Source organism: Chaetura pelagica, unplaced genomic scaffold (genome assembly GCF_000747805.2).
Source record: "Chaetura pelagica isolate M959 unplaced genomic scaffold, ChaPel_1.0 scaffold718, whole genome shotgun sequence".
Taxonomy (NCBI): domain Eukaryota; kingdom Metazoa; phylum Chordata; class Aves; order Apodiformes; family Apodidae; genus Chaetura; species Chaetura pelagica.
In genome coordinates this window covers 135,233-157,513 of record NW_009954180.1, presented here as the reverse complement: position 1 = coordinate 157,513, position 22,281 = coordinate 135,233, and the positions used below count along the sequence as shown (strand labels likewise).

General features: G+C 54.9%; 1 protein-coding gene across 1 annotated transcript in view; it reads left to right on the top strand.

The window, feature by feature from the left end:
- The first annotated feature begins 10,251 nt into the window (after positions 1-10,251).
- LOC104393380 (protein scribble homolog) overlaps positions 10,252-22,281 on the top strand; it is a 92,214-nt gene continuing 80,184 nt past the window's right edge. Inside the window, 8 exon segments of the mRNA XM_010002861.1 lie at positions 10,252-10,314; positions 12,070-12,187; positions 12,433-12,511; positions 14,203-14,292; positions 14,925-14,987; positions 15,768-15,795; positions 19,196-19,220; positions 20,504-20,508. Of these exon segments, the coding sequence (XP_010001163.1) occupies positions 10,252-10,314; positions 12,070-12,187; positions 12,433-12,511; positions 14,203-14,292; positions 14,925-14,987; positions 15,768-15,795; positions 19,196-19,220; positions 20,504-20,508 (471 nt within the window).

Sequence of the window (22,281 nt, the reverse complement as noted above, 5' to 3'; positions counted from 1 at the left end):
GAGCCCAGCCTGGCTGAACATCAGCTGCTCCTTCCTGGGGCTCTGCTGTGTTGCTGCCCTTCAGGTGTTTGTGGCCAAGGAGGCTAAAGCCAGTTCAGTGTCTGTGGGAAACGTTGTGAGGAGTGGAGAATGAAAAGCTGCTGGAGCTGGGGTCAGTTACTGGGGGAAGATCCCATCCTGGTTTGTGCTGGTGGATGGGTCTGCATCCACTGCCTGGGGTCTTGTCCCACGCCTGCTTGGATGACCCAAACACAGGGATCTCTGAGGATCACCCAGGAGCAAGGGCCCACCTGGGTGGTGGTAGTGGTGCCCTTCCTGTGGCACCAGGACCCCTTGGGTGCCTCTCCCCTGGGGCATCAACCTGTTGTTCTCACCTCTCAGCTGTGCTGATCACTTTTTTGACTTCTTCTTCCATTAAGTCTGTTATCTCCACTATATGTCAGGTGAAGTGATGGTTCTTTGTGGTCAATGGGGCAGGATCTGGTTGGAGGTGGGTGACCAGTGGGGTCCCTCAGGGGTCAGTACTGAGACCAGTGCTGTTCAACATCTTCATCAATGACCTGGAGGAGGGAGCAGAGTGTGGCCTCAGCAAGTTTGCTGGTGACACCAAACTGGGAGGGGTGGCTGACACACCAGGGGGCTGTGCTGCCATTCAGGGAGACCTGGACAGGCTGGAGAGTTGGGCAGGGAGAGACTTGGTGAAATTCAACAAGGGCAAGTGCAGAGTCTTGCATCTGGGGAAGAACAACCCCATGTACCAGTACAGGTTGGGGGCTGAGCTGCTGGAGAGCAGGGGAGGAGAAAGGGACCTGGGGGTCCTGGTGAGCAGGAGGATGAGCCAGCAATGTGCCCTTGTGGCCAAGAATGCCAATGGCATCTGGGGTGGGTTAGAAAGGGGGTGGTTAGTAGATCAAGGGAGGTTCTCCTTCCCCTCTATTCTGCCTTGGTGAGGCTGCATCTGGAATATTGTGTCCAGTTCTGGGCCCCTCAGTTCCAGAAGGACAGGGAACTGCTGGAAAGAGCCCAGGGCAGAGCCATAGAGATGCTGGAGGGAGGGGAACATCTCCCTGCTGAGGAAAGGCTGAGGGAGCTGGGTCTGTTGGGCTTGGAGAAGAGGAGACTGAGGGGCCACCTCATCCATGGGCACAAATCTGTTGAGGGCAGTGTCAGGGGGACAGAGCCAGGCTTTGTGCAGTGATGTCCAGTGACAGGACAAGGGGCAGTGGGTGCAAACTGGAGCCCAGGAGGTTCCACATGAACATTAGAAGAAACTTCTTTCCTGTGAAGTGACAGAGCCCTGGGCCAGGCTGCCCAGAGAGGCTGTGGAGTCTCCTTCTCTGGAGACATTCAAACCACCTGGACACGTTCCTGTGTGATGTGCTCTGGGTGCCCCTGCTCTGGCAGGGGGGCTGGGCTGGGTGATCTCTTGAGGTCCCTTCCAACTCCTAATATTCTGTGATTGATTCTGTGATTCTTCTTGAATTGAGCTATTCTGGGAATACATGTTGCTTGGGTGGTTCCTCTGGATGCAGGGAAAGGTGTGTCTGGAGTTCACTGCTCTGGTGATGCAACCTGCTGCTGCCTGGAGGCACTTGGCTCTGCTCAAGTGGACTGATCCTGCTCTGCCAGGGGAGCTGTGCAGCCTCTGGGGCTGGCCTCCTGCCCACGCTGCCCTGCTGAGCCAGAGAGGACTTTCTGGTTCTGTGGCCTCACCTGGGAGGTGTTTTCTTTGGGCACAGGAACTCGGAAAGGCTGAGTTAGGCCTTAGAGCTGATCAGCTCCCCAGTGTTTTGCTTTGCAGTTTCTGATCCCAGCTCCTCTTGAGTCCCTCTCGTGGAGCTGGTTGTCCCCAAAGGCATTTGACTGAATCAGCTCCTTCTGTCATCAGAGATGGAAAAGGAGGGATCCCAGGTCTTCACAGTTCTCTCTGTAGGTCTCCAAGACTGGAAGGGCAGGCAGGTGAGTTCCTGCAGAGTCCACAGCACTGTCTGCTTTCTCCATGGGCAGTGCTTAAGATCTCAGAATCCCAGACTGGTTTGGGTTGGAGTGACCTCAAAGCCCACCCAGTGCCCCCCTGCATGGGCAGGGACACCTCCCAGCAGCCCAGGCTGCTCCAAGCCCCATCCAACCTGCCCTTCAACACTGCCAGGGATGGGGCAGCCACAGCTTCCCTGGGCAACCTGGGCCAGGGGCTCCCCACCCTCACAGCCCAGAATTTCTCCCTCCCATCTCAGCTCCAGCTCCCTCTGCCAGCTGGAAACCCTTCCCCCTGCTCCCATCCCTCCCTGCCCTTGTCCCAAGCCCCTCCCCAGCTTTCCTGGAGCCCCTTCAGGCCCTGGAAGCTGCTCTCAGGTCTCCCTGGAGCCTTCTCTTCTCCAGGCTGAACACCCCAGCTCTCCCAGCCTGGCTCCAGAGCTGCTCCAGCCCTCCCAGCATCTCCAGGGCTTCCTCTGGACTCTCTCCAAGGTAGATCTGTGTTCCTGGCCCTGCCAGGCACCATCAGGCTCCCTGGATCCTCTGGGGCCTGAGCCCTTTCCCTCCATCCTGCCCAAGCAGGGGACAGACCCATCAGACCTCCTGGAGGAGCAGGGGGTGGCTCTGTGGCCATCAGTCCCATCCTGGGAGCAGTTGGCTTTCCAGGCCTGCCCTCAGAATTTTGTTGTTTCTGGGACACGGGGTCACTGAGCAGCAGCTCAGAGGTTTGTTCTGATCCTTTTATCCTTTGTCCTTTCTCCTTGTTTCATTTTCCACCTCTTGATCTGAGTGAGCCCGTGAGCAGCGGAGCTGTCGAGGCTCTGCCAACACTGCTCTGCAGCACAAAAGGAAGCCCTTGGGGGGGTGTCCAGATTCCCACCATCCCTATCTGAGAGCTGTGGTTCTCCAGGCTAACCCAGCAGCTCCACTAACCTCCCTTTCATGTCTTGGTGCTTTGCCACGGCCTCAGGAGTGAGGCTGGGAGCTTCACAGATAGGAACATCCACAGGCCAGGAGGCAGGGTTCAGGTTTGGATCACGTCTGTGAGCTCAAGACAACTTCATTGGAGGCACAATGATTGCAGGGAGGGGCATGGAACCTCCTTCAGGTGTCTGCTAGGGCCTCTTGCAGACCAGAGACTGGGCTTACAAGAGGCTTTATTACTGAGAGTTGGGGTGTTGAGCCTGGAGAAGAGAAGGCTCCAGGGAGACTGCATCCCCCCCAGCTGTCCTGCTGCCCACTCCTTGGCTGTTCTGCAGACCTAGGCTTTCCAGAAGCTTGCTCTGCTTCCTTCCCTTGGCTGGAAGCTCAGTGCCAGTGTCCACAGGCAGGAGGTTCCTGCTGTTGGAGGCTGGGTGGGGAGGCAACAGAAGCAGGAGGTGGCTGATCAGCCAGTGGGAGTTCCTCAAGGGGTGGACAAGGAAGGGGTGCAGGACTGTCAGACTGTCCGCTCTGGAGCTGGGCATCTCCCTCTCTCAGTTTTGGCCAGCACCACCTCCAGTGCCATCCACCTGCCTTGCTGGGAGCAGCTGGGACATGTTGAGGACAGGCCAGAAGCTCATTGCTCAGTCAGGGATTTCCTCCTGCCTGGGTTTGCTCCACTTCCCTGGGCAAGGGCCACCACTGACCATGTTGGAGCTGTGGGCTAAGCTGGCTTAGGAATCAAGCCCTTCATGTGTGCAGAATCACAGAATCTTAGGGGTTGGAAGGGACCTCAAGATCACCCAGTCCAACCCTCCTGCCAGAGCAGGGGCACCCAGAGCACATCACACAGGAACGTGTCCAGGGGGGTTTGAATGTCTCCAGAGAAGGAGACTCCACAGCCTCTCTGGGCAACCTGGCCCAGGGCTCTGTCACTCTCACTGCAAAGAAGTTTCTTCTAATGTTCACATGGAACCTCCTCTGCTCCAGTTTGCACCCACTGCCCCTTGTCCTGTCACTGGACATCACTGCACAAAGCCTGGCTCTGTCCCCCTGACACTGCCCTCAACAGATTTGTGCCCATGGATGAGGTGGCCCCTCAGTCTCCTCTTCTCCAAGCCCAACAGACCCAGCTCCCTCAGCCTTTCCTCAGCAGGGAGATGTTCCCCTCCCTTCAGCATCTCTGTGGCTCTGCCCTGGACTCTTTCCAGCAGTTCCCTGTCCTTCTGGAACTGAGGGGCCCAGAACTGGACACAATACTCCAGATGTGGCCTCACCAATGCAGAATAGAGGGGGAGGAGAACCTCCCTTGACCTACTAACCACACCCTTTCTAATGCACCCCAGATGCCATTGGCCTTCTTGACCACAAGGGCACATTGCTGGCTCATGGGCATCCTCTTGTCTACCAGGACCCCAGGTCCCTTTCTCCTACATGAATTCCATGGGATCAAGTACTTCTGTGCCTCTGGACCTCACTGGGTGAGAAGCTCTGCATGGTGGAGTGTTGAGCATCCTTACATTGTCATTAGCTGTGGCTGCCCCATCCCTGGCAGTGTTGAAGGGCAGGTTGGAATGGGGCTTGGAGCACCTGGGCTGGTGGGTCTGGATGGGCTTTAGGGTCCCTTCCAACCCAAGCCATTCTATGAGTCTGTGATTCTATAATCAGTAAGAAATGTGTCCCAGATGAGAGGTTCTCACCACCAGCACGTGTGGCTCAGGACTTTCTCAAGATACAGGTTCCTTGGCAGAGGCCAAAGATGGGGCTGGTGGTTGCTGCTCCTGGGGTTTCTTGCTCCCATAAACTGGCTGATGCTGTTACTATTTCTCTGGAGAACCCTGAGAAAACCACAGGTGCTGTTGGGAAGTGTTCCTGGAGCAGAACTCAGCTTTGTGTGGTCAGGGTCACTCTCTGCTTGGCTGGTAGGTTTCCATGTGAAGCTTGTGTTTCTTCCCCTTTGCAGTGAGGATAGTTCTGACCATTGTCACACTGATTCTGCTCTGTTGGAATCATCATTTTCTTCTATAAAATCACTCCCAAGGCAGGGGTCTGGACCAAGAGGCTTGTTAGTAATTGCACAAGTGTTTCATCCTTTCTCACTTTAGGTTGTAGCATCATATTTTGTTACTGAAGTTGTCTCCTGAAGTTGCTGAGACATCAGTCAGGTGAAGCAGAGGTCTGTCCAGCTGGGTTGTGGTTAGCTGGTCCAGGCTGGCAGGTGTGGTGCACAGGAACACAGTGGAGAGTCTGGGGAGGTTGGTTTGGGATTCTTGGGAACCCAACCCACCTGCAGCAGGTAGCTGCCTGACTTGGGCTCATGGAGCTTCCAAACTGGTGTGGTCTGATTGTGAAAGGTTTGGCACAGTCAGGGGTCTCCTCAGGTTCTGATCTTCTCTCCCATTGCTGATGTTGGTTGCACACTGGAATATTTGCCTGCTGAGAGCAAAAAGGGACGTTGGAGGCTTTTTATTTGGTTATGCAAATGGGCCTGTGAATTGACTTACTGTGACCTGCACTGCTGGCAAGGTTCTTTGTCCATGGTCCATGGGCAGCTCCTCTCAGCTCTTCCTGCTGGATGCTGGGCTAGAAGGGCTCAGCTTTCAGCCTCAGTCCATGTGCTCAGAGTCCAGCTCCTTGCAGGGAGGCCCTGTCCCAGGAAATGTGCAAATCCAGGTTGGATGGGGCTTGGAGCACCCTGGTCTGGTGGGAGGTGTCCCTGCCCATGGGGGGTTGGGGTAGATGATCTTTAACCAACCCAAACCATTCCATTAATGGGTGGATGGCCCAAGGGGCCCAAAGGACTTTTGGATCTTCCTTTGTTGGAGGTTTTGAAAGGCTTGACTAGACAAAGGGCTGAGCAGCCTGGTCTGACCTCCTGGCTCCCCCTCCTTTGGGCAAGAGGTTGGACTAGAGGCCTCCCAAGATTCCTTCCAACCTGAATTATTTCATGATTCTGTGGTCAAGGTCTGTGATGTCCAGAGGGTTAGAAGAACATTATTTCATGGTCCCTTCTAAATGAAAAAATCATGGATCCAGGTGGCCCTTTTCTTACAAAGAGATGGAAGGAACTCCATGTTGGGTCAGGAATGAGAAACTGACTCTGGAGCAGCTTCTCCCATGTTTGGTTTTGTCTTTGGAGGGGCTGCTGGAGAGGATGGCACAGCTGAAAGCAGGTGCAGGGCCTGTGCTGCACAGTTCTCTTGTCTTTATTTGCAAGGTTCTGTTTTCCTGGAGCAGTTACAGTCCCTTGGGACCTGTTGGTGATTTCCAGCCAGTCGATGCACCAGTGAGAGCAAAGACCTTTGCATTTCCAGTCTGCTTCTCTGCAGTTGCTCTGCCCTGGGTTGTGGAAGAGTTTAAGGCCCCAGAGTCTTATTTTCAGGACAGTTTTGTAGTTTTCCAGCTTGGCCATCCCTTGGTGTTCACATGCTTCAATAGTAGAATGTCTTTGTGGTATATTCTAACTTAAAAGGCTTTTCCCCCCACGTCTCCCAACAAACTGTTAATTTACCAGTGTCCTTCCAGTCTTTGTCTTGAGCCTTTTTTTGCTGGTGGTGCCCTGACCTGGCAGAACTCCTGTGCTCCAGGGTCCTTCCCATGTTCTCCCCCCGTGCTCTTCAGGCTCCTGATGTGTCAGCAAACACTGAAAGCTCACTGCTCTTTTTTTTTTTTCTTCAAGCTTCTGTTTTGGATCTTTTACCAGTTCAGTTTCAACCCTGAAAGATCCAAGTGGTGTGGATTTGGTGACTTCTATTTGTTTCCCTTTTTGATATTCAGAAAACCTTGAAATTGTGCTTGTTTTATCTCAGCAGGGAGATCAGCACAGACCTAAATCTGCGACTTTCTTGGCAGCTGCACGGAACAAGGTTAATGTTGATCACATGAGGGACAATTCCCAGGCTCTGAGGAGGCGTTTGATTAAGTTTTCACTTTTAGTTCCAGTAACAATTAAAATTAATCTGTTCTCCTTTTCCAGTGTCTCAGGTGGGTCCCTGACTCTGTACATTTGGCTGCTGGGACCCAGGAGTTCACCAAACAGTGAGCTGGGAATTCTGTGTGTCACGGGAGGTGCAGGGTTTGCATCTCAGCAGCTCCTGATCACACCACGTTGCCTTGTTTTGCATCACGTTCTCTGCAGTCCTGAAGTGGAGGGAAGAACTTTGGGAAGAAACAAGGGAAAATCCAGACTCCTTGGTGTGTCTGTGCTGCAGCTCAGCCTCTCACTGGCACAGTCCTGCTGGGAGAGGTTTGTGATGAGGAGTCAGTGCCTGGTAACTAATAATTAACAGGAATTGGTGCCTGGCTTAGATTCTGCTTCATTTGCTTTTGGTTCTGGTTGGTTTTTTTTCAAGGATAAAATATTCTTGCCCAGGAATTCTGTAGTTCTGCATTTGTTTTCTGTGACCTCCACTGGTGGCTGGTTTGGATTTTTGTCACATCCAAATATTTTGTTCACTTAACTGAAGAAGTGGGGTGTCCTGATCCTGCTGTTTGCTGAAGGGGAATTTGTGCACACACCAGGTTGTGGTCTGTGGGCTTTGGGGGGGCTGCAGGTTTAGGTTACCTTTAATTTAAAAAAAAAGACAAAGCTGGGGGAGAAGAAATGATGTTATTTTAACTGATATAAAGAAGTAGCCTACAAAGTAAGGTCTTCTGGAACAAGAGAAGGCTCTAGGGAGACCTGAGAGCAGCTTCCAGGGCCTGAAGGGGCTCCAGGAAAGCTGGGGAGGGGCTTGGGACAAGGGCAGGGAGGGATGGGAGCAGGGGGAAGGGTTTCCAGCTGGCAGAGGGAGCTGGAGCTGAGATGGGAGGGAGAAATTCTGGGCTGTGAGGGTGGGGACAGCCTGGCCCAGGTTGCCCAGGGAAGCTGTGGCTGCCCCATCCCTGGGGGTGTTGAAGGGCAGGTTGGATGGGGCTTGGAGCAGCCTGGGCTGCTGGGAGGTGTCCCTGCCCATGCAGGGGTGGCACTGGGTGGTCTTCAAGGTCCCTCCAATCCAAACCATTTCATAATTAGATGATTATATTTAGTAGAAGTCTCCCTGAAGTGAGGTGAGTTGATGGGAAGGTTTGTGGGATTGTCAGGGCAGCCGAGTTCTGGGGCTTGCTCTGCAGCTGCCTTCACCAGCAGGTCTGTGTGTGTCTGGGCTCTGATCCTTTCAGCAGGGCAGCCATTCAGGGCCTGCTGGGCACTTTGTTCTGCTGGTGGACTCATGTTTGTGCCCCAGAAGTGCTGGTTTTGCCTTTGATGGCCCAGCTGAGAAAGGAGAACTTCCCTGTGGGCAAAACTGCAGCATCCACAGGACCAGCCTGCCCCACAGATAGTTGAGCTTCTGCATCTCTGCTGTGTCAATAAATGCTTGCAGTGTAAGTTTTAGCATGATTTTATTCCTCTTTAGGCTAAAACACTTTTTAAAATAAGTGTACAGGTGTATTTTGAGACAGCCTGAGTGTGGGAGCAGCAGGGTTTGAAGCCTGGGCCATGGATCTTCTGTGCCCTTGGTTGTTATCCAGCTTGTAGGCTCCAGCAGGTCAACACAATGTCTTGCTTGGAATTTCCTTGCATTCTAAAATTAGGAGGAGGATCTAGGAAACAATAGCAAATCAAGTCTGTAAACCTCCTGCTCTGGTTTGAACCTTTGTTGTCATTTAGACTTTCACCTACTTCCTTTCCTATTAAACTGATTTGCATTAGATCAGCTGCAGCAAAAAGAACGTGCTCTGCTCCTCACCAAGAGGACTTCTCTTCCACCTTTTTTCCTTACTCAACTGCTAAATAAGTCGAGTTTTGAGCCCCTCAGAGGTGCTCTAGCACCCAGCAGTGGTTCTGGATGGAGACATTTCCTTGGGAAACTGCAGGGGTTTTGATCTACAGAAGGGAAACTTCTCAAGTTAGATTCTCAGACCTCATCATAGGATGGTGAAGGTTGGAAGGGACCTTAAAAATCATCAGGTTCCAACCTCCCTGCCATGAGCAGGGACACCTCCCACCAGCCCAGGCTGCACAACCTGTCCTTGAACACCTCCAGGGATGGGGCAGCCACAACCCCCTGGGTAACCTATTCCAGGACCTTCCTACTTTCGTGGTGAAGAATTTCTTCCTGATGTCTGACCTGAATCTCTCCTCTTTCAGTTTAAAACCATCACCCCTTTTCCTATCACTGCCCCTGCTGGTGAAAAGCCCCTCCCCAGCTTTCCTGGAGCCCCTTCAGGCCCTGGAAGCTGCTCTCAGGTCTCCCTGGAGCCTTCTCTTCTCCAGGCTGAACACCCCAGCTCTCCCAGCCTGGCTCCAGAGCTGCTCCAGCCCTCCCAGCATCTCCAGGGCCTCCTCTGGCCTCTCCAACAGCTCCGTGTCCTCCCTGTGCTGGGGACCCCAGCCTGGCCCCAGCCCTGCAGGGGGCTCAGCAGAGGGACAATCCCCCCTGGCCCTGCTGGTCTCACTGCTGGGGATGCAGCCCAGGACACAGGGGGGTTTCTGGGCTCATTTTGAGCTCCTCTTCACCCAACATCCCCAGGCCCTTCTCCTCAGGGCTCCTCTCCATCCCTTCTCAGCCCAGCCTGGATTTGTGCCTGGGATTGTTCAGCCCCATGTGCAGAACCTTCACCTTGACCTTCTTGAACTTCATGCAGTTTGCTTGGGTCCACCTCTCCAGCCTGTCCAGGTCCCTCTGGGTGTCCCCCTCCCTTCCAATATATTGACCCCACCTCACAGCTTGGTGCCACCAGGAACTTGCTGAGGGTGCCCTTGACCCACCGTCCATGTCGCCAATAAATGTGAAGCAACTTGAATCTCCACTTGGCCGTTGAGCTGTTGAGCACAGCTCTGAGTGCCAACACCCAGCCAGTTCCTGATCCTCCGAGTGCTCCATCCCTCACGTCCATGTCTCTCTGATTTAGGGACCAGGATGCCACACTGAACAGTGTTAAATGCTTTCCACAAGTCCAGGTAGATGACATCAGTTGCTCTTCCCCTACCCACCAACTGTAACCCTGTTGTAGAAGGCCACCAAGTTTGTCAGGCAGGATTTGCCCCTAGTGAAGCCATGTTGGCTGTCACCAATGGCCTCCTTATTATCCATGTGCAGAGCCTTCAGGAGGCTCTGCTCCATGGTCCTGCTGGGCACCAGCACCTTCAGGAGGCTCTGCTCCATGGTCCTGCTGGGCACCAGCACCTTCAGGAGGCTCTGCTCCATGGTCCTGCTGGGCACCAGCACCTTCAGGAGGCTCTGCTCCATGGTCCTGCTGGGCACCAGCACCTTCAGAAGGCTCTGCTCCATGGTCCTGCTGGACACCAGCACCTTCAGAAGGCTCTGCTCCATGGTCCTGCTGGGCACCAGCACCTTCAGGAGGCTCTGCTCCATGGTCCTGCTGGGCACCAGCACCTTCAGGAGGCTCTGCTCCATGATCTTGCTGGGCACAGTGGTGAGACTGACTGGCTTGTTGTTCTCAGAGTCTTCCTTTTTCCCTTCTTGAAAGTTTGGGTATGTTTCTCCTTTTCCAGTCAGTGGGAACTTCACTGGATCACTACAACTCATCAGATATGATGGGCAGTGTCTTTGCAGCTTCTTCCACCAATTCCCTCAGGACCTGTGGACGCATCTCATCAGATCCCATGGATTTATGTACCTTCAGGTTCCTCAGATGGTTCTGGGTGAACTTCTTAGAAGTCTCATTTTCTGCCGTGGCCCAGCGTGGTTTGTTTGTGTTTCCCAGGCTCTGGAACGATCCAGGAAATGGAGCCAACACCACAGCCCTGCTTCCCATCCTGTCCCGTGTCCAACAATAGTCAGAGGCAGCTGCAAGATTTGCTCAGTTGATAATTATAGTTTGTTGTTTGCTGTGAACTTGCTGGGAGGCTGTTGATGTCTAGAAAGTGTGTGATGGATGGATCTTGTAGCCTTCCATTTGCAGCAGCTGTAATTGGTGTCTGAGAAGGGGAGGTGAGGACCTTGGGGTTGGCAGCCTAGGAGACCTCGAGAGACCCTTCCAGGCAGTATTTGTACAACTGTGGTGTTTCTAGAAGGGAATTTTCTTTCCTTCTCCTGTTCTTTTCATCAGAGAAGACAGTGATAGGACAAGGGGTGATGGTTTTAAACTGAGAGAGGGGAGATTTACGTTAGATATTAGGAAGAAATTCTGCCCTCTGAGGGTGGTGAGGAGCTGGGATGTGGTGTCCAGGGAGGCTGTTGATGCCCCATCCCTGGAGGTTTTTAAGGCCAGGTTGGATGGGGTTTTGTGCAACCTGGTCTAGTGGGAGCGTTCCCTGCTCATGGCAGGGGGTTGGAACTGGATGATCTTGGAGGTCCCTTCCAACCTTCATGATTCTGTGATTCTATGATTCTTTGTTCCTTGGGCTCCTCACGTTTAAACAAACAGGTTGTTTAAAGCCTGTTCCTTCTCTGGCACAAGTGGCACAAATGCTGCTGGAGGGACCTGTCCCTGCTGGCCTGACAGAAGGTGCAGATGTGTGTGACAGCAGAAACAGGACCATGCTCTGGGAGTTCCCTCATGCTCCTGCTTTGTTGGCTTCTCCAAATCAGACTCCTGAGCCCTGCAGTGTCTTAGGAACATCCATGGTGTATCTGCAAGGAAAGGGGAAGAGAAGGCTCCAGGGAGACCTGAGAGCAGCTTCCAGGGCCTGAAGGGGCTCCAGGAAAGCTGGGGAGGGGCTTGGGACAAGGGCAGGGAGGGATGGGAGCAGGGGGAAGGGTTTCCAGCTGGCAGAGGGAGCTGGAGCTGAGATGGGAGGGAGAAATTCTGGGCTGTGAGGGTGGGGAGAGCCTGGCCCAGGTTGCCCAGGGAAGCTGTGGCTGCCCCATCCCTGGGGGTGTTGAAGGGCAGGTTGGATGGGGCTTGGAGCAGCCTGGGCTGCTGGGAGGTGTCCCTGCCCATGCAGGGGTTGGATCTAGATGGGCTTTACATTTGGTGTTTCAGTGGTTCTAAGAGAAGTGAAGTTGTAGAGGTGTTAAATTCATCATCCAGCCGAGCTCATCGTCGCCTTTCTTCTTTCACCCTGATCTCCTGTAGATCTCAATTGCTGTTCTTACCTGTGCATCCCCTGCACCTGGAGGACCCCTCCAGGGCAGAGATCATGAGAAAAGGCAGCTGTATCCAGGGGTGGGCGCTCAGGTTTCCCCCAGAACTGCTGCTGACCCAGCTCTGCTCTCTCCTCTCCAGCCTTTCTTCCGGCTCCTGAACCTGCGCAAGTTGGGTCTGAGTGACAATGAAATCCAGAGGCTGCCCCCCGAGGTTGCCAACTTCATGCAGCTGGTGGAGCTGGACATCTCCCGTAATGGTAGGTCCAAGCTGGCTGGCTCTGCTGCCCCATGGGCCTCCCTCCGTGTGGTCCCACCTCCCTGTGCTGTGGAAGAGGAGGTGTCTGTCCACAGCCCTGCACAGTGAGCTTTGCTGGGTCCTGAGTGGTTAAAGTCAGGTTGTCTGACTGTCTCTCAGGCTGTCCCCACTGCTTGGCCACCCTTTCTGGCCTCTTCTCAAACCTCTTTCTTTTTTTTTGTTTGTTTGTTTGTTGTATTTTTCCAGACATTCCAGAAATTCCTGAAAGCATCAAATTCTGCAAGTCCCTGGAAATCGCTGACTTCAGCGGGAACCCTCTCTCCAGGTAGGAAGGCCTGTGCAACCCTTTTCTCCAGCTGAAGTTCCTCATCCTCCTGAGCTTTCTCTGCTCTTCATCTGGTAGTTGTCTGGGGCCACCCAGCCCTTGCCAAGACCTGCAGGTGCTCTCCTGGCAGCTGGAACACTCAGCATAGGGAGGAGCTGGTTTCTGCTGCCTCTTCTTGGATGGACGAGCCTTTAGTTACACTGGTGGGAATGGTGAGGACTTCTGTCCTCTTGGGATGAGCTTGTCTCTCCCTGGTGCACAAACCAGAATGGAGGTGGCCTTGTTGTACTACAGAGGAGCAGAGCACGGCCTGCCTGCTGTCCTGTGCTCTGTCAGTCCTGCTGTGCTCTCTGTCTTCTGTCTAACTTAGGGTTACCATCCCTTGACCTCCTTCCTTGCTTGGTTGCCCTGACCCCTCAGTGCTCAGAGCTGTGTCCAAGGACAGGGGTCCCTGCCTTGTCTCTTCTGGCTCTGCAGCTCTTAATCCATGTTTTGGGCATGGGAGGGTGGCTCCTCTGCCTTGGTGACCCACACACTCTGGCACTGGAGTCTTGGTGCCTTGTCTGCCAGGGCTCTGGGGGTGCCAGGGCTCTGGGGGTGCCAGGGCTCTGGGGGTGCCAGCCTGACTCCTGGTACCTGCTGCCTTTCCTGCTGCTGGGCCCTCCAAGCTGGAAGTCTCTGCTTCCCTCTGGTGGAGCCAGACTCTGCCAGGGTAGAATCATAGAACCATAGAATCATTCTTGTTGGAAGGGGCCTTGAAGATGACATCAAGTCCAACCATAACCTAAGTCCCCTGACCATGACCTGATTTACCCATTCAGTGCTGAAATCATGTCCCTCAGCACCACATCTACATTTCTCCTGAACACCTCCAGGGATGGTGACTCCACCACCTCCCTGGGCAGCCTGTTCCACTGCCCATCTGATGGGACAGGCCATTCAGTTGGAGGGAATCCCTCCACCCCAGGAGGGACCAGCACTTCTGCACCAGAAGTTATTTCTCAGGGTCTTTTTGTGGCCCAGAGCTGTGAGATGTGTGTGCTGAGCAGTGGGGCTGGGGAGCTCCAGGAGCTGCCTGTGAACACCAAAGGATTTCTCCTCTTCATGGGGCTTTCCCTCTTCTGTTGCACCTTGGAGCTGTTGTGATGGTGCTGTTGGGTCCCAGGAAATGCTGCAGTGTCACAGAATCCCAGACTGGGTTGGGTTGGAGGGACCTCAAAGCCCACCCAGTGCCCCCCTGCATGGGCAGGGACACCTCCCAGCAGCCCAGGCTGCTCCAAGCCCCATCCAACCTGCCCTTCAACACCCCCAGGGATGGGGCAGCCACAGCTTCCCTAGGCAACCTGTGTCCTCTGCAGAAGTATCCTCAGATGGGTGTCTGGATTACTTGGTGGCCCTTCCTGCCTCCAAGTGTAAGTGATCACGTGGCACAAGTGAGTCTGGGGTTTGTGCTGGAGAACCACAGAGCCACGTCAGGACACTTGGACATGGCCTTGGTGCAAGGAGCAAGGAGCATTGCCTTGCAGACAGGACACGTCCTGGAGCAGGAGCCAGGGTGGGACTCAGTTCCTCAGCTCCTCCTTTCCACAGATTGATACTGACTGGGGCAAGACTGGATTTTTGGGGATTTAAGTGAGGACTTTAGGGCTTGTTTTGTGCACAGAATGGATGTTGGTGTGTTCTGCCCACAGGCTCCCAGAGGGCTTCACGCAGCTCCGCAGCCTGGGCCACTTGGCCTTGAATGATGTGTCCCTGCAGAGCCTCCCCAACGACATTGGGAAGTGAGTATGGCCCAGTTCCTCATGGGGAGGGGGCAGGGGTGGGGACATAGCAGGGTGTGGAGGGGGGCAGCATCACACCCCACTTACAGCTTGCCCTGTGCTGCCTGAGCACCTCTGGGCATGGTTCTTGTGAGAAGACAACCTTTTAGCAAGGTCCTTTTCCTGGTCTTGGCTGCTTCTCCTCCATGGCCAGTGGCACAGGCAAGAGGTGCATCCAGGCTTCCCCAGTCCTCTGCCTTCCTGTAATTCCCATTTGTCCCTTTCCAGACCAGTGGGGTCTGCTGAAGTGGTTTGTCCTGCTGGCAGGTGGCCAAGGCAAAGCCCATGAGTGTCCTTCCCATGGGATTGGGCTTTCTGCACCTGAGGGTTCTGTGTCTTTGGGGCAGACAGGCCTGAGTGTGACCCCAGCTGCCCTTGCCCTGGGCACAGGGTTTGTTTCCCCATGACTCTGCAACAAGCAGCCACCTTCCCCACAAGTCATTGAAGATCTTCTTTGTTTTTAGTCTTTCCCTGTCCCCTCCATCCCTGTGTGCAGGCCACGAGGGGTGGTCCCAAGGGAGGGGACACAAACATCTTGTACCCCTGGAGCCCTGTCCAGTGACCCTGGCTTTCCCCTCCCTTTTCTCTTGCAGTTTGGCAAACCTGGTGACTTTGGAGCTACGTGAGAACCTGCTGAAGACTCTCCCCACGTGAGTGTCTGCCTGGTGGCTTCAGGAGTCTCCTGCCTGCTGGGTTCTGCTGGTTCCTCAGGGACTTGCTGCTTCTGTAGTGCAGACTTGGGTGGGCTCAAGGCTTTGCATAAGAGGGGAGATGCAGGTTGGACTTGAGGGGGAAATTCTGGGCTGTGAGGGTGGGGAGCCCCTGGCCCAGGTTGCCCAGGGAAGCTGTGGCTGCCCCATCCCTGGGGGTGTTGAAGGGCAGGTTGGATGGGGCTTGGAGCAGCCTGGGCTGCTGGGAGGTGTCCCTGCCCGTGCAGGGGGGCACTGGGTGGGCTTTGAGGTCCCTCCAACCCAACCCATTCCATGATCCTATCATCTTGCTGGGTGAGGTGGGACAGGGATGGTGCAGGGCTTGAAAGCAGGGAAGGATGCTCAGAGTTTGTGCTCAGCTTCTGTGTCAGGATTGATTTGGAATAGACAGAGCTCCACAGTGAAGCTGCTGGAAATGAGGAGAACATTTTTCTTGGAGAGGTGGAGCAGGTGATGGAATCTTTTGGGGGAAAAAAAAAAAAGAGAAAAATGTCCTGATGTGGGTACAGGGAGAAGTTTGTACCCAGGGAAGTTCATCATCTGAGGAGCAGCAGAATGCAGCTCGAGATGTTCATGGCTTCTGACATCTCTGTTTTCTTGAGTTTCCCTTCTGGTTGTGGTGGAGCAGCCTGTGGGATTGGATGGGACAAGGGGCTTTTCCACAGCAGTCAAAATAAGGCAGGGAGGGAGAAGAGGGAAGTCTTGTTGAGTGGTGCAGAGAGTCAGGGCCAGAGGTAAGTTCCTGGAGGAGCTGGTTGGTACAGCTGCTGCTGTCAGGTGGCTGGGGTGTGGAGGACCAACGAGTCTATACATTGAGCTCTGATTTGGAGCCCAGGAGTGTTGTTTGTTGAGGTTTCTCACCTGCCTGGTCTCTGCCAGCTTGTTTTCTGCCTGCTTACCCCTCCAAGTGATGAGTCCCTCAGTCTTCCTTGAGTTGGAAGGGATCCTACCTGACTTCTGTGTGAGTAGCAGTGTCTTTTGGGGCCACACAAGCTCCTCAGTGAAGGTGTGAAGCGTGCAGCTCTTCTTCCCTTCCCTCAGCAGCCTCTTAGTGCTCATGGCAAGTGCTGGTCTGGCTGCCTGTGCTTCCCCCCTTGCTCCTCTGCTTGGTTTAAAGAAGAGAGCAAAGGAGGCACCTGCTGATCCAGTGGCCAAGCAAGGCTTTGGGACTCCAAGCAGTCAGGGTCTTGCTTCTTATGTGCTGGCCACGGCTCCCTCACTGCCAGATGTTGCTTTGACTCAGGAGCTCTTCCCAGTGGGTGTTTTCCTCTGGGACCTGCAGGTACAGGCTTCGTGTGACAGCAGTTGTGTCTGCTTATAGAATCCATGTGTCAGCTCTGGCACAGAGGACAAGGCACTTCCAAAGAGGACCTGGAAGAGTCTGCACTGCTCAGCTTCCTGGCTGGGGATGGCAGGAGCTCAGATTGTCACTGTCATCTCTGGTGCCAAAGGCACTGGAGCTTTTCAGCACAGACATGGGCAGCATTAACACCCTGCCATGGAAAGGTGGCTTTAAAAGACCAGCTGTGATGGCCCCACATGGGATGTGGCCACGAGGGAGAACATGAGAGCCAAAGCTCCTCCTGCCAGGCTGGGAACAGGCAGGAGGTGTTTGGGTCCAGGTGCTGGGCCCACTGCTCTCTGCTCCATGTGTTCTCTGTGTTCACACAGACAGGTGCCCCCACTGTGACACACCACGTACATGAAGAGGTGCAGCCAAAGTTGGGCTTTCACACTGCAGAGAAGAGTGGTCCCAATGGCTTTTCATCACCTGGGAACCAGCAAGTATCTGGAGTGTGAGAATTGAGTCTGTCCCCAAAGCCCTGTGGTTTCTGGGGAGCTCTGTCTTGCCCAGTGCTCCATCATTTCCCTCTGTTGGATCTGTCTGCCATCCAGCAAGATACTTGGAGCATGCTCTCAGTGTGGGGGGTCTCACTGGAGGAGAAGTCCAGGCTTGATACTCCTTCTGCAGAGCAATTCCAGCTTCCCTTCATTTTTCCCCAGTGTCTACTTGTGTATGACTTCCAAAAGTAGAAGGAGGGTCTTGAAAGGCAAGACAATTTGCATCAGATCTGTCTGTCAAATATGAGCTTGAAATCAACAGCCAAAGACATTTCAGAGGTGCTGTCAGGTACCCTGCCCAGGTCTGGAGCTCCAGTTGGAAAACTGGCCAAACTGGACATCCATAAATCTGTGGGCCCTGATGGGATGCACCTATGAGTGCTGAGAGCTGGGTCACTCTCCATCATCTCTGGAAGGTCATGGAGAGCAGGAGAGGTGCCTGAGGGCTGGAGAAGGCCAGTGTCACTCCAGCCTTCAAAAGGGCAACCACAGGCAGGTCAGTCTCCCCTCTGTCCCTGGGAAGGGGCAGGAGTGACTCCTTCTGGATGTCATCTCTAAGTATGTTGAAGAACAGGAAGTTATTGGGAGTGGTCAGTATGGGTTTACCAAGGCTAGATCATGCTTGACCAATCCACCAGCCTTCTGTGGTGACACAGCTGGATGAAGGAGACCAGCAGATGTCACCTACCTTGAGTGCAGCCAGGCCTCTGTGTCCCACACCATCCTCCTTGGGAAACTGAGGCAGGAGGGGCTGGATGGGTGGGCAGGGAGGTGGATGGAGCTGGTGTGGGACAGAGCTCAGAGGGCTGTGATCAAGGGAGCAGGGTCGAGGTGGGGCCTGTACCCAGGGGTGTCCCCAGGGGTCAGGGCCCCACATGGGATGTGGCCACGAGGGAGAACATGAGAGCCAAAGCTCCTCCTGCCAGGCTGGGAACAGGCAGGAGGTGTTTGGGTCCAGGTGCTGGGCCCACTGCTCTCTGCTCCATGTGTTCTCTGTGTTCACACAGACAGGTGCCCCCACTGTGACACACCACGTACATGAAGAGGTGCAGCCAAAGTTGGGCTTTCACACTGCAGAGAAGAGTGGTCCCAATGGCTTTTCATCACCTGGGAACCAGCAAGTATCTGGAGTGTGAGAATTGAGTCTGTCCCCAAAGCCCTGTGGTTTCTGGGGAGCTCTGTCTTGCCCAGTGCTCCATCATTTCCCTCTGTTGGATCTGTCTGCCATCCAGCAAGATACTTGGAGCATGCTCTCAGTGTGGGGGGTCTCACTGGAGGAGAAGTCCAGGCTTGATACTCCTTCTGCAGAGCAATTCCAGCTTCCCTTCATTTTTCCCCAGTGTCTACTTGTGTATGACTTCCAAAAGTAGAAGGAGGGTCTTGAAAGGCAAGACAATTTGCATCAGATCTGTCTGTCAAATATGAGCTTGAAATCAACAGCCAAAGACATTTCAGAGGTGCTGTCAGGTACCCTGCCCAGGTCTGGAGCTCCAGTTGGAAAACTGGCCAAACTGGACATCCATAAATCTGTGGGCCCTGATGGGATGCACCTATGAGTGCTGAGAGCTGGGTCACTCTCCATCATCTCTGGAAGGTCATGGAGAGCAGGAGAGGTGCCTGAGGGCTGGAGAAGGCCAGTGTCACTCCAGCCTTCAAAAGGGCAACCACAGGCAGGTCAGTCTCCCCTCTGTCCCTGGGAAGGGGCAGGAGTGACTCCTTCTGGATGTCATCTCTAAGTATGTTGAAGAACAGGAAGTTATTGGGAGTGGTCAGTATGGGTTTACCAAGGCTAGATCATGCTTGACCAATCCACCAGCCTTCTGTGGTGACACAGCTGGATGAAGGAGACCAGCAGATGTCACCTACCTTGAGTGCAGCCAGGCCTCTGTGTCCCACACCATCCTCCTTGGGAAACTGAGGCAGGAGGGGCTGGATGGGTGGGCAGGGAGGTGGATGGAGCTGGTGTGGGACAGAGCTCAGAGGGCTGTGATCAAGGGAGCAGGGTCGAGGTGGGGCCTGTACCCAGGGGTGTCCCCAGGGGTCAGGGCTTGGTCTGGTCTTGTTCGACATCTTCATCAACATCTTCATGACCTGGAGGAGGGGACAGAGTGTGACCCGAGCAGGGCTGCAGGTGACCCCAAACTAGGGGGTGGTGACACCCCAGGGGGCTGAGCTGGGCAGGCTGGGGAGCTGGGAGAGAGGAACCTGCTGAGGTTCCAGCAGGGCACGGGCAGGTCCTGCAGCTGGGGAGGAACAAGCCCTGGAGCAGCACAGGGTGGGGGCACCTGCTGGGGAGCAGCTCTGGGCAGCAGGACCTGGGGTCCTGGGAGATGGTCAGTGATCCATGAGCCAGCAACGTGCCCTGGTGGGATCCCAGTGGGATCCTGGGCTGCATGAGGAAGAGTGTGGGCAGCAGGTCAGGGAGGTTGTGCTGCCCCTCTGCTCTGCCCTGGTCAGGCCACATCTGGAGAGCTGGGACCAGTTCTGGGCTCCCCAGTTCAGGAGAGACAGGGAACTGCTGGAGAGAGTCCAGGGAGGGCAAGAAAGATGCCAGGGGGGTTGGAGCATCTCCCTGCTGAGGAAAGGCTGAGGGAGCTGGGGCTGCTCAGCCTGGAGAGGAGAAGGTTGAGGGGAGCCCTTGTTGATGCCTGTGAGTACCTGAGGGTGGGTGCAGGAGGATGGAGCCAGACTCTGCTCAGCAGTGCCCAGGGCAGGACGAGGGGCAACGGGCACACCTGGAGCCTGGGAAGTGCCCCTGAAAGGGGAGGAGAAACTTGTGTGTGGTGAGGGTGGCAGAGCCCTGGGCCAGGCTGCCCAGGGAGGTGTGGAGTCCCCTCCTCTGGAGACATCCCAGCCCTGGGTGCAGCCCTGGGGAATGTGCTGCATTGATCCTGCTGGAGCAGGGTTGGGCTGGGGGGTCTCTGGAGCCCCTGGCAACTCCAGTGATTCTGTGGAATCTAAAGAGTGATCTTCCCAAAGAGCAGAATGCCATGGAAGGGGATGGTGTTTCCAGTTTTCCAGGTCACTGAGCCTGGGAGGTCAATGGGCTTCAACCCTGTGGATGAGTGAGGTGTGGGTGTCCTTTGGAGTTTAGTTGTTGAGCTGCTTAGAAGGTCCAGCTTGCCAGGACCTTGACTTCTCAACATGTGATTTCATTGGTTTGTCTTCTGCTGTCGACTGAGTTCTGGACCAGTTTGTGTGGTGGAGGAGATCATCACTCCTCCCAGGGGCTCCTTGAAGGATTCTTGTGGAATACACCATGGATCTGATCCCATGTTCTAGTATGGAAAGGGTGGGAACAGGGATGGAGACCCCCTTTTCACAAGGGGTCACATGGAAAAGACAAAGGGTGATGGGTACAAGTTAGTCCAGAGGAGGTTCTGGTTTGAACTCAAGAGGAAAATATTTTGAAAGAAGAACTTGCCAATGGGATGATCTCCCAGGGAAGTGGTGGGTTCCCCAGCATTGGACACTCCTCAGATTCAGCTGGGCAGGGCCTGGACCATCTTTTTGCCATCATGCTTTTGCCAGGAGAGGTTGGAGGAGATGATCCCTTCCAGCCTGGGCTTCTGTGACCCTCTGGCTGGTGCAGGGTGATCTGTTCTGAGGCACTTGGCAAGACCTTGTGTGTCAGCCTGGATTCCACAGCTCGCTTGTCCCTGGTTTGGGAATTCCACCTGTGAAGGTGTGAAGGGACAGCCAAGGCTCCTTCACCCTCCAGAGAAGCAAAGAGCAAATGAACAGTCACCATGGGAGACTGTTGTGCAACAGAATCCTTCTGATGACCCTGTGGATAAACCCTTCCTTGAGTTAATGTCATATCTCAAAATCCACCACCACATGAGGTGAGAATGTGCTTCTCCTGGGCAGGACAAGTGTTTGTCCAGCCTGCCCTGAGCAAGACAGACAGACAGACAGGTCCTTCCTAGTGCTTCCTGACAGAGCTGCAGCCCCAGCTGCCTGACTCTGGGTGGTGTTGAGGTGCAGAGCTCCATTTCCAGAGAAAGAGGGTGATTTCTGTCCTGGGACAGCTCCTGATGGGAGGAATGAAAAGGTCCTGGGCTGTGTCCCCAGCAGTGTGACCAGCAGGGCCAGGGGGGATTGTCCCCTCTGCTGAGCCCCCCTGCAGGGCTGGGGCCAGGCTGGGGTCCCCAGCACAGGAAGGACACGGAGCTGTTGGAGAGGCCAGAGGAGGCCCCGGAGATGCTGGGAGGGCTGGAGCAGCTCTGGAGCCAGGCTGGGAGAGTTGGGGTGTTGAGCCTGGAGAAGAGAAGGCTCCAGGGAGACCTGAGAGCAGCTTCCAGGGCCTGAAGGGGCTCCAGGAAAGCTGGGGAGGGGCTTGGGACAAGGGCAGGGAGGGATGGGAGCAGGGGGAAGGGTTTCCAGCTGGCAGAGGGAGCTGGAGCTGAGATGGGAGGGAGAAATTCCGGGCTGTGAGGGTGGGGAGAGCCTGGCCCAGGTTGCCCAGGGAAGCTGTGGCTGCCCCATCCCTGGGGGGGTTGAAGGGCAGGTTGGATGGGGCTTGGAGCAGCCTGGGCTGCTGGGAGGTGTCCCTGCCATGCAGGGGTGGGACTGGGTGGGCTTTAAGGTCTCTCCAATCCAAACCATTCCATGATCCTCTGAACTGCAGACTGTACCAGGGAAGTGGGCAGGGCTGAGGTGTCAGTTCTGCCCTGGTGTAAAACAGGAAACAACCACCCCTGCTTGGGGAAGGGGAGTTGATGGTGCAGGACTGAGAGCTGAGGACTCAGAACACCTGTGCAGTGTCAGAAGAACTTGATCCTGGTTCTGTGGGGCTGCAGAGTCCAGCCTTGTCTGGTGAGGTGTCTGGGTGCTCAGGGCAGGTCCTTGGGCCACCCCTGCTGGCAGGCTCGGGTCCCCTGCAGGCTCCTCACAGTATCTTGCCTCATGAGCTTCTTGTCTTGTACGTCCTGACCTCTCTGAGCCATCGTGCCACTGTTGTCCCTCCCTTTCTCTCAAGCAGCATGAGCCTCCCCTCTGGGGAAACTGAGGCTGTTGAATTTGTCCTTCCTGCCTCTCCCTGCAGCTGCTCTCCCCTTGCCATCCGTGTTGTCCTCTGCTGGCTGCTGTCCTCCATCCTGGCTGCAGAACCGGGCAGCAGTGGCCAGGGGGGGCTTCTCCCTTGTCACGTTTTTGCTCCAAGAATTTCTTAGTGTGGGAGGGGGAGAAGGCAAGTGGGTGCCAGGGGGAAGGGGCCACTGTGGGGCTGCTGAGCCCAACTCCCTGCTGGGGCCTGGCTGGGGAAGGGCACCGAGTCCCTGATCTGCTCAGCTCAGAGGGACTGTGGGAGAGGCCAGGATTGCCCCACTTGGTTTAGGAGCCAGTTCTGCAGTTTGTGAGGTGTGTGTCCCAGATGCTAACCCTCTGTTCCCTCTTT